This window comes from Myotis yumanensis, unplaced genomic scaffold (genome assembly GCF_028538775.1).
Source record: "Myotis yumanensis isolate MYYU_CA2020_CCGP unplaced genomic scaffold, mMyoYum1.0.hap1 SCAF_17, whole genome shotgun sequence".
Lineage (NCBI taxonomy): Eukaryota > Metazoa > Chordata > Mammalia > Chiroptera > Vespertilionidae > Myotis > Myotis yumanensis.
In genome coordinates, this window is record NW_027223768.1 from 17250789 (window position 1) to 17265182 (window position 14394).

The following is a 14394-nucleotide window of genomic DNA, read 5'->3' on the forward strand; positions in this document are numbered from 1 at the left end:
ACCCTACTAACAACAGCAGAAAACACATTCTTCTTAAGTGTACATGGAACATTCTCTGAGATAGACCACATGAAGCCATAAAACAAGCTAGAATGCATTTAACAGAGATGAAACAATGCAAAGTATATAGTGCATAATAATACAAAGTATTCTGTCCACTGAATGGGAGAAAATGTTTGCAAATCTTATATCTGATAAATGGCTAGTGTCCAGAATATATGAAAAATCACTTGCGACTCAACAAGAAAAGACATAACCCAATTTAAAAATAGACATTTCTCTCCCTGACTGGTTTTCTCAGTGGTTAGAGCCCATGGACTGAAGGGTGGTGGGTTCTATTCTGGTCAGGGGCATGTACCTCAGTTGCAGATTTGATCCCCAGCCCAGTCAGGGTGTGTGCAGGAGTCAACCAATGGATCTGTCTCGCTGACATTGATGTTTCTCTCTGTTTCTCTCTCTCCCTTCTATTCTCTCTAAAAAAAATCAATGGATCAAGTGTCAGTACTTTCTAGGCAGGAACCACATCCATTCCAGAATGGAATCTTTGAAATATGTGGTTGCCATGACAAGGGACAACATCTCAAAGGATTCCTTCGGTTGACTGAGCATTTTATCTTTGGCTAAGAGGTAAAGTTTCTCTTCACTACCCTGCCTTGCCAACAATTAGAGAAAAATTACACACATGTAAGTGACTTTTCTCCTATTAATTCTTCAGTCAGTCAAATGCCCGTCTTCTTTCTAGCCTTGGCTACTTAGTTTTTGTTCTGTTTAAAGAAAGAAGTATGGAAATATTAGAATTAACCTCACCATGGGCCCTCCTCTAAAGTTCTTACAAGATTTACTATTTGGAAGAGTTTATCTTTGCTAATTAATCTCCTAACTTCATATACATTTTCTCTTCTACCACCCGACTATATCCCTCCTATTTTGAAGACATCTTGAGCACCTATGTTAAGTAAGTCACCCATTAGTTGACACCCACCAATGTTTGGTCTTCCCCCAAGCACTCCAGCCCTGAAATTGAACTCTGTCCAGAAAACATTTCATTTTACTCAATGAAATAGAAAAAAAATCCATGAGGTGGTGAAAGGCCCGTAAGACTAAAAATCAATTTAAAATGTCGGTCACAATTTATTTATTAAAATCAAATCATACACATGTAAAAACATAGAATAAGAAAAATTGCATTATGGGGAAACTCTAGATCTGTCCTATAATTTCTTCATATATGTATTTAATCCTGTGAGATTTTTAGCTGAATTCTGCCAACAACCTAAAGGACCTTGGGAGAGGATGTAGAGTGTCAAATGAGAGAGCAATCCATGAAAACCACTTGACTCCAGCCATATGAATAAATACTTCATCCTATTTATTTAAAATTCTAAACAGAGCCTGACTTTCTGACCTACAGAAACTGTCAAATGATTAATGGGTAGTTTTTTTTTTTAAAAAAAAAAAGTTTGTGGTAATTTGTTACATAGCAACAGAAAATTAATACAATCTAAAATGAATACCACATAATACAGTAGCATCAAATTGATAAAGCACAACAAAACTATAGGAAACTTATTGGTTTATGTACTAATACAAAGTACTCTTTTGCAGCCTTAGTAGTAGAGGACTAATTCACCTCTGTCATCATGATAGCAAAGATTCAGAAATTAACTAGGAGTCCAAGACGGAGTAAAGAGAAAGGTAAGTGTGTGTGTATGTGTGTGAGAAACACATATATCATACTCTATCCATGAAACAAAAAATATATCTGCTTTTCTAATGCTCACGAAAAGGTATATTCATAAAGGATAACTATATATGTTAGGCTAGAATTTCTGTATAAATCCCAAAATGTAGAAATATTCTCTGATCACAATGCAAAAAAAAAAAAGAAAAGAAGAAACTTATGAAACAAACAAACATATAAACAACCTACTATTTGCCCTCTAAACTATTTTATTTTTTTAAATATATTTTATTGATTTTTTACAGAGAGGAAGGGAGAGATAGAGAGCCAGAAACATCGATGAGAGAGAAACATCGATCAGCTGCCTCCTGCACATCTCCTACTGGGGATGTGCCCGCAACCCAGGTACATGCCCTTGACCGGAACCGAACCTGGGACCTTTCAGTCCGCAGGCCGACGTTCTATCCACTGAGCCAAACCGGTTTCAGCTAAACTATTTTATTTTAAATAATTCTAGGAACAAGGAGAAAATTAATACAGAAATCATAGAATATTGACAATATTTAATATTAGAACCTATAGCATACAGCCAAAATGGGATAAAGAGAAAAATTCATAACCTTAAGTATTCAGAATAATAAATCAGAAAGAATGACAATGAATAAGTCAAATATCCAAAACAAGAAGTGAGAAAAAGAACAGCAAAATAAATCCAAGAAAGGCACAAGGGAAGAAAGCTTACCTACATTAAAGATGAGGCTGTATTCTTGAATTTGAGAAGAGAAAAACAGTAGGACCAAAGAATGAAATCAGCCCAGGCAGCACAGCTCAGTGGTTGAGAATCGACCTATGAACCAGGAGGTCACAGTTTGATTCTCGGTCAGGGCACATCCCTGGGTTGCTGGCCCGATCCCCAGAGGGGTATGCAGGAGGCAGCTGATCAATGATTCTCATCATTGTTTCTATTTCTCTCTCCCCCTCCCTTCCTCTCTGTAATCAATAAAAATATATTTTTAAAAAGAACTGCAATCAACAAAATAGATTTAAAACTTGACTAGAATTTCAATAAAAATTCTCAATAAAATTCTCAATATCAGCCAAAACCAGTTTGGCTCAGTGGATAGAGCATTGGCCTGCGGACTGAAAGGTCCCAGGTTCGATTCCGGTCAAGGGCATGTACCTGGGTTGCGGGCACATCTCCAGTAGGAGATGTGCAGGAGGCGGCTAATCGATATTTCTCTCTCATCGATGTTTCTAACTCTATCTCTCTCCCTTCCTCTCTGTAAAAAATCAATAAAATATATTTTTTAAAAAATTCTCAATATCAAAAATTCTCAATAAAAATTATCATGTGAATTTTCTCTCTTTTTTAAAAGCAATTAATGTTGAGAATTGTATAATAGGTTTTCTTTTATTGACCTATCCTTGTATGTTTGGAATAAATACCACTTGGTTATAGTTCACTATTCTTGTAATGTGTTTCTGTATCCTGTTTGATAATCTTTTTGTTAAGTGCTGTTCAGCAATACTCATGATGAATTTGTCTGAAGTTTTAGTGTACGTGTGGGTATGTGTTGGGCTTGGCTATCAAGGTCATACTAGCTTCAGATTTTGGGATATGCCCCACTCAGTGATAAGAAATTAAATGTACTTCCTTTTAACTGGTCTCCTTCTCCTCCCTGACTAGTAACTAATCTCCAGATTTTGCAGTCCGTTGTGAAATGGCAACACCTGGTAAGTTCTAATCTATAAGGATATTAATGGAACTAAAATCTCTTGGGGGAGGAGGGAATTACTTGTTCATTCTCTCCATCATAAGGCTGTCATAATTAATGTTTAAAATAGTGTCTGTGGATGAAAGTGGGAAAATGGCAGTTTGGTTCAACAGTCTTTGGCTTTTTCTCCCTACAAAGTCATGTTCTTTTGCTCACCCTTGCATGCCCTTGGAAATGACGTTCAACACTAATTTAAAAGGATGAAAGTTTGACCCATCTCACTGTTGGCCCACTCACCCCTCTCCTGACAGGTCTGCTGCAATATCTCATATCCTTCCATTATCACAGTGAAAATCCTTCCCACCAATCTGTTCAAAGTCATGACCAACAGGGAGAGGACAAGAATTCATGCTGCGGGCAGACAAAAAAAAAATGTATATATATATATATATATATATACACACATACATACACACACACACACACACACACACACATTTTCCCCAGTTCACAGTCACAACCCCAGAAAAATAAAGATGAGTAGAGCTGTGAGAGAGAGAAAACCCCTTCCCTGCTCCGTTAATAGCAATTATAGCATGGCATTTATATAGCATATTAGGCATGCTCTGAATGCTTTAAATAAATAACTCATTTAATCCTCACAACAAACAGCCCTACGGGATAAGGTCTACCATTATCCTGACTGGACAAATGAGAAAACTGAGTTTCCTGTGGTCACATAACTACCAAGTATCAGAGACAGGATACAAATTCATGGAGTCTGGTTCCAGAGTCACTGGTATAAGCACCAAGCTAACCTATGTCAACCCTGAAACCAAGATCTCACCTGCACTGGGAGTGGAGGATGAGCTGTACATAAATGATGAGGTTGAAGATTTTAAACAGGATTTGGTATTAATAATAATGGTGAAGTTATTTTAATAACTCAAAGAGTTGAAAAATGCATAGAATCAGAAGTCAGTAAGATAGACAGTTACTTAGAAGGGATTCCAGGGTAGGAGGAAGGGAAGGAAGGGATTCCAGGGTAGAAGGTTGGCAAAGCATAGGGGCAACTATTACAGAAAAAATAGAACCATTTTCTAGTCTTCTCAGCCAAAAGAATGCCATTAACATTCCTATCTATATATATAAAAGCCTAAGCAACCGTTACGACCAAATGACCAGAACAACCGGTTGACCAGTCACTAAGACACACACTGACCACCAGGGGACAGACGCTCAATGCAGGAGACGCTCAGTGCACTCCCACAGCCAACCTTCCATAGCCAGCCAACCTCCTGTGGCTCCTAATCCTCCCCCGCCTCCAGCCAGCCAGCCCTGATTGGGACTGGGCGAGATGCCTCAATCAGCCCCTATCACCATCCAGGCCAAGGGATCCCGTCCATGCATGAATTTGTGCACCAGGCCACTAGTATGAAACCAGCCACAATTGTGCACTCTAGGATGGAAATATGGGTCTGGGAGATGGCAGAGGTGGGAGGTCTTAGAGACTTTGTCCACTGTTTACACATCTATACATGTGTGTGCATTGCTTTTTAAAATGTTTATGTAAGAGTTTGTTGAAAGAGACATTTCTATAGACAATCTACATTCCATCAAAATACGCATTTGTATGTAAATTTGCAATATTAAGGATCAGTGAAAACCAGAAGAACCATAATACTGAGAGTGCATAGTGTAATGACACTGGTTCTGGGGACTTCTACAATAGTGGGGAAAATTTTAATTAGCTCTCGGAGTGGTGGGTGAATTTATTCTGAGTGTAGTCTTCAGCTCTCTCAGTATCTGGCCTTGGCAAGGGTAGTGGGGACATGACACCACCAGCAACAGCATCACTATGTTCAGTAAAACCCCAGCACAGACAGCAAGCCTAGTAGATAAGGGCTTGAAATATTCATGCCCTCACCTCAGATATCCCATCTCTCCGCACTTTTTTTTTTTTTTTGGTCAATCCTCAACAAAGGATATTTTTTTCCAATGATTTTTAGAGTGGAAGGAAGGGAGGGAGAGCGGCAGAAAGAGAAACGTTAATGTGAGAGAGACATCAATTGATTGCCTCCGACACATGCCCCAACCTGGGATGAGGACTGAATCTGCAACCCAGGTATGAGCCCTTGACTGGAATCGAACCTGCGACCCTTCTGTGCATGGGCCAACGCTCTAACCACCAGCCAGTGCTCTCTGCAAATTTTTGATATTTTGCTCTTGTCTAGACTCTAGTGATCTAGAAATGAAAGAAAAAGGTGAAGATTCACATAATACTTCCGAGCAGGGGTGGGGAACGTAGCCCATGGGTTGTATAAGGCCAAGGCATTAGGGTTGAGCTAATTAAATATTTGACCAAATATAGCAAGTTAATTTTTAAGTTGGTAATTCTGTATGGCCCAAGAGTAATGTTATAAGTATCCAAATGGCCCTTCGCAGAAAAAAGGTTCCCCAGCCCGGCTCTAGAGGACCAAGTCTGTGACTCCCTTCAAGTATTCCCGGAATTATTTGGGAATCATTACAGGGGGGTTCAAATTCCCTCAGAATAATGACTATTATGATAATCCTATTTTTCCCCCAGACTAAGGTGGCATCAGAAACACCCATTACATGCTTGTGCTTTGAAACATCTGACATTTAAGGAACTAGTGAAACTGGCATGACTCCAATTTTTTCTGGCCAAGAATGACAACAGATATGGAACAAAAAATGTCAATGATATAACATATATATGAAAAGCAGATGGTCATTTTAGAGAAGAAAGCCAAAATAATACATTTGAAAGCTTAAGGCCCACCAGACTGGCCCTAGAACCTAGTGTTATGAAATATGTTACAAAGTATAGGTTTATCATTTACTGTGGGTTTCCAATGAGGATCCATAGTGATTAGGAAGTAATTGAAAATGAGTTAAAGGAGAACTTACCCATAGAATAGACGTTAAAGCCAGAATGGTAACCATACCTCCCCAGAGAAGGCACTGAAGAGTCTCTGGGAATACTGGTGAGCATGTTATATATTCCAACCAGTAACAAAATGCCTAATTGGGAAAAGCAGCTGAAATTTCTGGCGAATTCTTATAACTTCCTAGAATGACACCCCCGGGGAAGCCGTTTATATAAGCTCGCAAACCCTTGTTGCTCACCAGTGTGTGCACTGGCTTTTGCATTCTATGAACATTAGTGATAATACAGCACACGTGAAAGCATGCCAGCACGGAAGGGACATGCTGTAAGTCAGCGACTCAACAAAAGATGTGAGGTCAAAGTAAAAGGGGAGGACAATGACCTGGTGATAGAGTTATAGTGACACATTGGCTCCATAAAAAAATTTTTAAAAAAAGGAGAAGCTAGCTAACAGCTGGAAAGCAGTGCTCCATGTTATTATAGGACAACAGAATGACAACAGTTACAGTGCTGCGCGGAAAAGCACCTGGTCAAGAGCATTCCTCCCAACACTGTGCTGGGAAATGCTAATTAAAGAAGCACAGTAGTTGGCTATCAAAGGCTGGCCATTAGTATCGTGGGTTTAAATTACAGTTTGCTTATCTCAACACATCAATGAACTTTTGGGCTTGTATTCCAGTTGAATGTGGTCCCATTAGTCCAGTCCCATGTGGTCCCATGATGCCATGCGTCTCACAGGCCTGTTACCATGGATTCTTCTCTTTTTCCTGATACAGGAGTACACAGCGACCTCTCTATGGGATACCTTAGCAACCATCTTCAATCATCAAGCCCTAATCCTGGCCGTAAACTCCAGGTATCATAAACTGTCAATCTCTCTTGTTTCACTGATCGACTACCTTTAAAATGTTAGAGAAGCCCGGCTGGCATGGCTCAGTGGTTGAGTGTTAACCTGTGAGCCAGGAGTTTATCGTTCGATTCCCTGACGAGGCCCATGCCCAGGTTGTGGGCTCAATCCCCAGTGGGGTGGGGGGGTGGGGGAGCGGTGAGCAGGAGGCAGCCGATGGATGATTCTCTCTCATCATTGATGTTTCTATCTCTTTCTCCCTCTCCCTTCCTCTCTGAAAAAAAAAAAAATATATATATATATATATAGATATAGATATAGATAGATATATAGATATGTAAAATGTTATAGAGAAGGATCACAATGGTGAAAAATAAAACATTTTTCCAAATTCCTCCATCCTAACTCAGCAAGTATTTCTTTCTTTCTCATATTCTTTCCCAATCATTCTATATTGCATGGATAGGCAGATAAATTTAATGACTGCAGAATCATAAGCAGATTGCACACACAATGTTCTGTAATACTTTTGATTTTGGCATTTTTGTCTTAAGTTTTTATTCTTCTTTATAATCATATCTTCATTAGCACTTCCTTAGCACTTGTGGTCCAAGGCTCTTCCTACCCTAATCCTCCTGCCTTCCTTTCTCTCTTAGAAACTTTGTGCACCTCTAAATCTTGTTTTGGCCTCTGCTGCCCCTGAACCCCAACTAATACAGATGGGATGAAACTTCTTAGAGCTTTTAATAAAGACTGTCAATCTGTTGTCCGGAAGAACTGCACTAATAATAAAGGCTTGTTCAAAGCCTAACCACCGAAATTTATATACATACCTACTTTTTTCTATTTTGCTGATGTAATAGGTTCAAATTTTTGCCTCGTTTTAATTTATATTACTTTCAATATGAGCAAGACTCAATATTTTCTGTTATGCATTTATGAATTTTCTCATGTTCTTTGCCAGTTTATTGTGATTTTAGTGGCAATATATATTAAATAAGCGTCTTGTGCTGTTTTTATGGATTTTAAATTTGTTCCTCTTTTATCTTGCTACAATTCATTTTATGGTCATAGCTATATTTTTTTCTTTTACTTTTTTGTGTACCTGATAAAAATTAATGCTACGTTGCTCTTTAATATTATGTTCAATATCCCCTAGCTTTTTGTTACTTGATTTTTGTTACTGTCTAGTCTCTAAGTTATTTTTATTTATGAACTAATTTAAGTTGGGCTTCACAATTCCATTATTCAGAACAGAAGTGGACCAATCATGCCCCATGTGCTAAATCCTGTTGTTTTTGCAGCTTCATATTTTTGTACCTTCTGAGAGATAAGAATATTTTTTTTACATTTTTAAATAGTTGGGATAAAAATCAAAAGAAGAATATTTCATGACATGTAAATATTATATGAAAGTCAAATTTCAGGGTCCATAAACAAAGTATTATTGGAAAACAGCCACGCCCATTCCTTCATGTATTGTCTGTGGCTGCTCCTGTGTCAGAGTTGGAGCAAAGGCTAGCAAAGCCTAATTTGTTATCTGGATCATCGCAGAATATGTTTGCCGACCCCTGATACAGATAATACTTATTTAAAATGCTGCATTTCCAAAGGCATATTTAACCCTTTGAGTGATTTTTGTTAGTTGGTGTTTTTTGTTTTTTTTTTGTCTGTCTAATGAAATAGTTGTAGGTTTAAAGGGTTCTGAGCTGATTAGTATCTTGATAGGAATGGTGAATATACGAGTCTCCATGTGTGATAAAATCGTATAGCACTAAATACACACACACACACACACACACACACACGTAAAATGGGAAATCTGAACAAGCTCAGTGGACTGGGTCAATGTCAATGTTCTGGTATTATACTATAGTTTCTGGAGAATGTTACCATTGGGGGAAATTGGGTGACGTGTCTAAGAGGTCTTTCTGTATTATTTCTTACAACCGCATGTGAATCTACAAATACCTCAAGATAATTTTCAAGTAAAAAAAAGAGGGTGGAGGGTTGATAAGATTGCAATGTGACCCAACATGAAATACTGTCACAATAAATTAGTACTACATTTGGCCTGGAAAGGGAGATATAATATTTATCCACATGTTCGCTATTCCTACATCAGGGCATTTTTTTTTCTTTTCTTGTTGTTATTAATTTCAGAGAGGAAGGAAGAGGAAGAGAGAGATAGAAACATCAATGGTGAGAATCATTGATCGGCTGCCTCCTGCATGCCCCACACTGGGGAGGGAGCCCACAACCCAGGCATGTGCCCTGACCAGGAATCAAATCGTGACCTCTTGTTTCATAGATCAACACTCAACCACTGAGCCATGCCAGCTGGGCCATCAGGGCATTTCTATTCTATTCTACTATTCAGACTCTCATTTGGTGCCACCACTACACTGTTTTGATTTAGTGCTATTTTGTAATAGATTCTATTATCTGATTGAGTTGGGTCTTCCTCATTTTCTTGATCTTTTTCAGCAAAGTGGTCTATGATAGCCCTCCCAGTTTATTTTTCCAAATGAAATATAAATGTATTTTATTAGCTCCTGATGAAAAGTTTCTAAAATTGTAATTGCCATTTCAGAATTTGTAAAAATAATTTGAGAATTGAGATTTATAAGCAATCTTCTTATTTATAAATATATTTTTATTTATTCAAAGTTATATCTCCCTTTAAAATTTGAAGGATTTTTAATGTAGATCTTCCACATTCCTAAATTAATTTATTAGATACAGTGCATTTTGTGTTCTGTTTCATTTTATTGTTTGGAAAACAATTACTGATATACTGAGATGTAAGTGGAGTTTAAGGTGGGGTTATATTTAGTCAATATTTGATTGAGCTTAACAAACTTGTTTTTATTAGATCATGTCTTATTAGAAATACAAGAAACTCCAACACAATATTTTAAAATATTAAATTAAATCCTTATGCGGTTCCTGTTTTTAATAAAAATGCACTACTTTTTGTTCTTGGTTTAAATAAAACCTTTCAAGAAATTATTTGCTTTTTTCTTAGAAAATGATGTTGAGATTAAATACTTTTTCAGGTTTGGTTAAAGTACTATTTTATTATTTAATCTATTAATAGATATGTATCAATTAATAGTTTTTAGAATATTGGGCTATTCTTAAATTTCAATGATAAATCATGATTGGTGGTGTTATATTACTTTTATTATTTTTATAAACCACTGTTGTAAAAGTTTAAACTTAAAACTCTTTTTAAAATTTATTTATTTTAATCCCCACCCAAGGATATTTTTTATTGATTATAATACTCTTCAATTTAAATTAAACATTGTGTTATATTAATATGGCCCTCCTGATTTCTTTCTGATCACAATTAATAGAATTTCCTCATACTACTTTTATTAGGAGGCATCTACTTTCTTTTATTCAATAGTGATTCTAGAAATTATACTTGCAAATATATATATATTGCCTTTTGTCTATTGATCTCATCTAAGACTTATTGCTTCATTAAAAAAATTCCCAATTTTTTCTATTATATTTGGTCTACTACTCACTTCAATCTTTGAAATAAATATTTAGCTGAAAACTTTAACAAAAGCAAACTCATACAGTAATTTAGTAAGAAATACTTTTTCTTTCTTGTCAAGTGCCTTTCTATACCACCTGGTCATGCATCCTGGAATATAAGAAAGCATTTACGCTAAGATGTCACTTGTGGTAACACACATCAGTAACTTAATACCTGCTCTTTTGGAAACAAATTACATGCAGACCAAAAAAACAAAACATACAATTGGTCATGTTTACCCATAGAAATGCATGTGACTTTCTTCTTCAGTATGTCAGCCTTCCTCACAGTTAACATCTGAAGATCATTTGTCCTTTATGGCATCAGGGTATCATGCTTTCATAATCCTCGCTCATGACTTGGATCATTTTAGAATTTTTTTTAAGACTGGTGATATGATTTCAAAGTACATTGAAAGACACGGTTTTCTAGTTCATCAAAATCTTAATTTCTTAAACCAGATCATATATCTCTAGATGTTAAATACCTTCCACTGGAAATTCAACTGGAAACTTTTGACAGATAACTGTTCAGAGTCTGGTAATCCATTAGAGCCCATGAATGTCAAAACAATCTTCCAGGATTTGAAAATTACCTAATATATTCCAAGAGATTCCATTTCAAACAGTGAATCTCAGGTAAAGTATCTTGTCCAGTGGAGAAAAGAGATTCTGAGTCCAACACAAGATTTCATACCTTACCATCTAATATCACCATCGTTTTAGAAAAATAATTATTTTCACCTCAAAAAACAAAATCAAGAAGGACTATTATCCAGATCACATAGACCAAATGAATAACAACCGTTTCACAAGTTATTTTTATAGCTGCTGCTGAGTGGGTTTCTTTTGCCATCAATTAGAAAATGCATTCCAATATCAGAAATACTAAAATGTGAGAAACAGGATCATGGGTTAGAGAAAATGTGGCTGTAATATGTTTCAACTGCCTAAAGCTCGGCATGGCTTTGTGGGCTTGGCTGAGACTATAACCACTTTATCTCATTATGTCTATGGAGAAAAATAGTCTGGTTTCCAAATAACTTGTTACATATGACATTTGCAAAAAATTCATCCCTCTATATTTAAAGCACCATTGTCAGTTTTATGAGACTATTTAAAACCCACGTGTCCTATAAAGCCAAAGGCTGAGTCTCCTTTTCTAGTCCACTCTCTCTTATCACTCAGAAAAAGTCACTAAAGTTATACTTGTTTTCTCCTCAACTTAATAATTACACCTCCTTGCCAGCTTTGTGGATCCCTTACTGCAATTTGAGACTCAGTTGAACATCATAGAATCATCCTTTAAAGTAGTATTTGCGATGCCAACTCTGAAAGAAGTGAGAGACATTGGGAACAACGAATCTGAGGAGCTGGACCTGGAGGTGAGAGTTTGCTTCCTTTGATCGAGATGAGACGTCTTCACGCACACAGTCCTGCACAGTGTCTCTCTACAGAGCATGACTTTTGTGGTTTTCTCCTTCACTCTCTTTTTAAAATATATTTTTATTGATATCAGAGAGGAAGGGAGAGGGAGAGAGAGATAGAAACATCAATGATGAGAGAGAATCATGGATCGGCTGCCTCCTGCACGCCCACACTGGGGATCGAACCCACAATGGGGGTATGTGCCCTGACCGGGGATCGAATTGTGACTTCCTGGTTCACAGGTCAATGCTCAACCACTGTGCCATGCCAGCCGGGCTCTCCTTCACTCTTTTAAAATACAATAGATGCATAGCACTTGCCGGCATCTGGCCTACACCTCTGGCCTCATGAAGTCTACAATCCAATGGGATTTAATGGGTAGTATGGGTTTATAGGAACAAATGGGTAAATGGATCTTTGGTTAATTGGTTGACCAAGGACAGGGAGTTTACTGGCAAGTTCTGCAAAGAAGGAAATGTGAGCAGAGAAAGATGGACGTGGGAAGAGTCCCATAGTAAGATCAGCAATATGTGTGGTCTCTGTTTCCTCAGCAAAGCTGCACAGTGCACTGGCTATGTGGGGTGCAGAAGAAACACATGGCATATGGCATTGGGTGAGCTCTCGTCACCATAGCTACCACTGTCCTTTCTTACCTTCAGTTTATGGGAAGAACTCAGGACATCAGGATGCAAAACAATGGGGTCAAATTTTATGTAAGGCTGGCGGGCTGGCTGGTTGTATAACTATTTTTGTTTTTCAGGAATTATACCAAACTATTTTAAACATATTCGAGGACACTCTGCTGATCTTAGTGTCTAAAGACCTCTACAAACTGCAAATCTTAAAGGTAAAGGGAAAATGAGCAATTTTGGTTTTGTGTCATACATCCAAGTATACTCTACTTCACTTATTATTTTCCATTTGCCATACTTAGCATCTCCGTCAAATATCTGGCGGCTGAAAAAATAATAATTTTCCTCCAAAGGTGTGCGAGTATCCCCCAAATGAAATCACTTCCGTTTATTTGAATTACAGAGACGCCTTTTTAAGAATTTAATTTTGGGAGGATGGCATGAACTGACACTTGAGAAGCAAGTGCTATGAGGCAATGTAAGAGGGAACACAACAGAGAATAGGATGACTGACCTAAATTGTGATCATGAAATGGTGAAACCTGCCTTGACAGGGCCTATGTGTGCATGCTCTCCCCTAACAACTCCGGGGCTAGGGAGTTCATGAGCATCCTATCATCTTGGATACCAGGGTATCACAGGAAACCCTAACAATCATCCAAAACCCACTTTCACATCCAGAACCTCCCTGTGTCTTTAAAGTCCCAGCCAGGGATGTAAGTCTTCTCTAGACACCTTAGGGTCTTTATTTTTCATTCCTTACATGATGGCATCAGGGGGTAGCTGTTTGGAAATACTATAAAACCAGATTAACTTACTCTATGAGGGTTGTCCAAATCATAAAATACATTCAAGTAAAGAAGCAGAATTGGTATCTATGAGGACAAGAAGGACTATGAAGAGAATATATTAAGCTAATTGGCTAATTGGTGCCTAATTTGAGCCAAATGTTTTCTGCACCTTTTTTGTTGTTGTTAATCCTCACAGGATGATATTTTTCCATTGATTTTTAGAGAGAGTGGGAGGGAGGGGGAGAGACAGAGAGGGAGAAACATTGACGTGAGAGAGACACATTGACTGGCTGCCTCCCGCATGCACCCCAACCAGGGCTGGGGATCAAGCCTGCAACTGAGGTATGTGCCCTTGACTGGAATTATACCTGGGACCCTTCAGTCTACAGGCTGATGTTCTATCCACTGAGCCAAACAGACTAGGGCTTCTGCATATTTTCAAAATTTTAATTTCACAACTTTTTAAAGTATTGTTCTTGCTCCATGATTACAACCCTCTCCTCATGTGTGCTCTCTCTCACACACACACACACCCACAATCCCCATGCTGCATAGTGAGCAGTTACTCTAGGCACTAAGCTGAATACTTACTACATGGGTTATCTCATTTGATACTTAACCCTGTGAGGAGGTTACTCTTATTTCTCCCACTTTACAGATAAGGAGATGAAAGCAGAGAGAGGAGCAATAGTTGATGAGTGACAGAGCTAACTTGGGAGCCTGTTACTTAACCATCTTAGTCTCATTCCTTCCATGTCTAGAAACTCTCCTGATTCTCAAAAAGCTCTGAACCTCAATCCTGGAAAAGACAGAGACTGACTCCCCTGGAATTTAGAT

At 37.8% G+C, this 14394-nt stretch overlaps 1 protein-coding gene across 1 annotated transcript in view; it reads left to right on the plus strand.

The window, feature by feature from the left end:
• The first annotated feature begins 1640 nt into the window (after positions 1 to 1640).
• MROH9 (maestro heat like repeat family member 9) overlaps positions 1641 to 14394 on the plus strand; it is a 46612-nt gene continuing 33858 nt past the window's right edge. The window contains exons 1-5 of the mRNA XM_070397102.1: positions 1641 to 1695; positions 3369 to 3415; positions 7084 to 7163; positions 11956 to 12091; positions 12895 to 12981. Coding sequence (XP_070253203.1) covers positions 1641 to 1695; positions 3369 to 3415; positions 7084 to 7163; positions 11956 to 12091; positions 12895 to 12981 — 405 coding nt within the window. The remainder of the gene's footprint in view (positions 1696 to 3368; positions 3416 to 7083; positions 7164 to 11955; positions 12092 to 12894; positions 12982 to 14394) is intronic.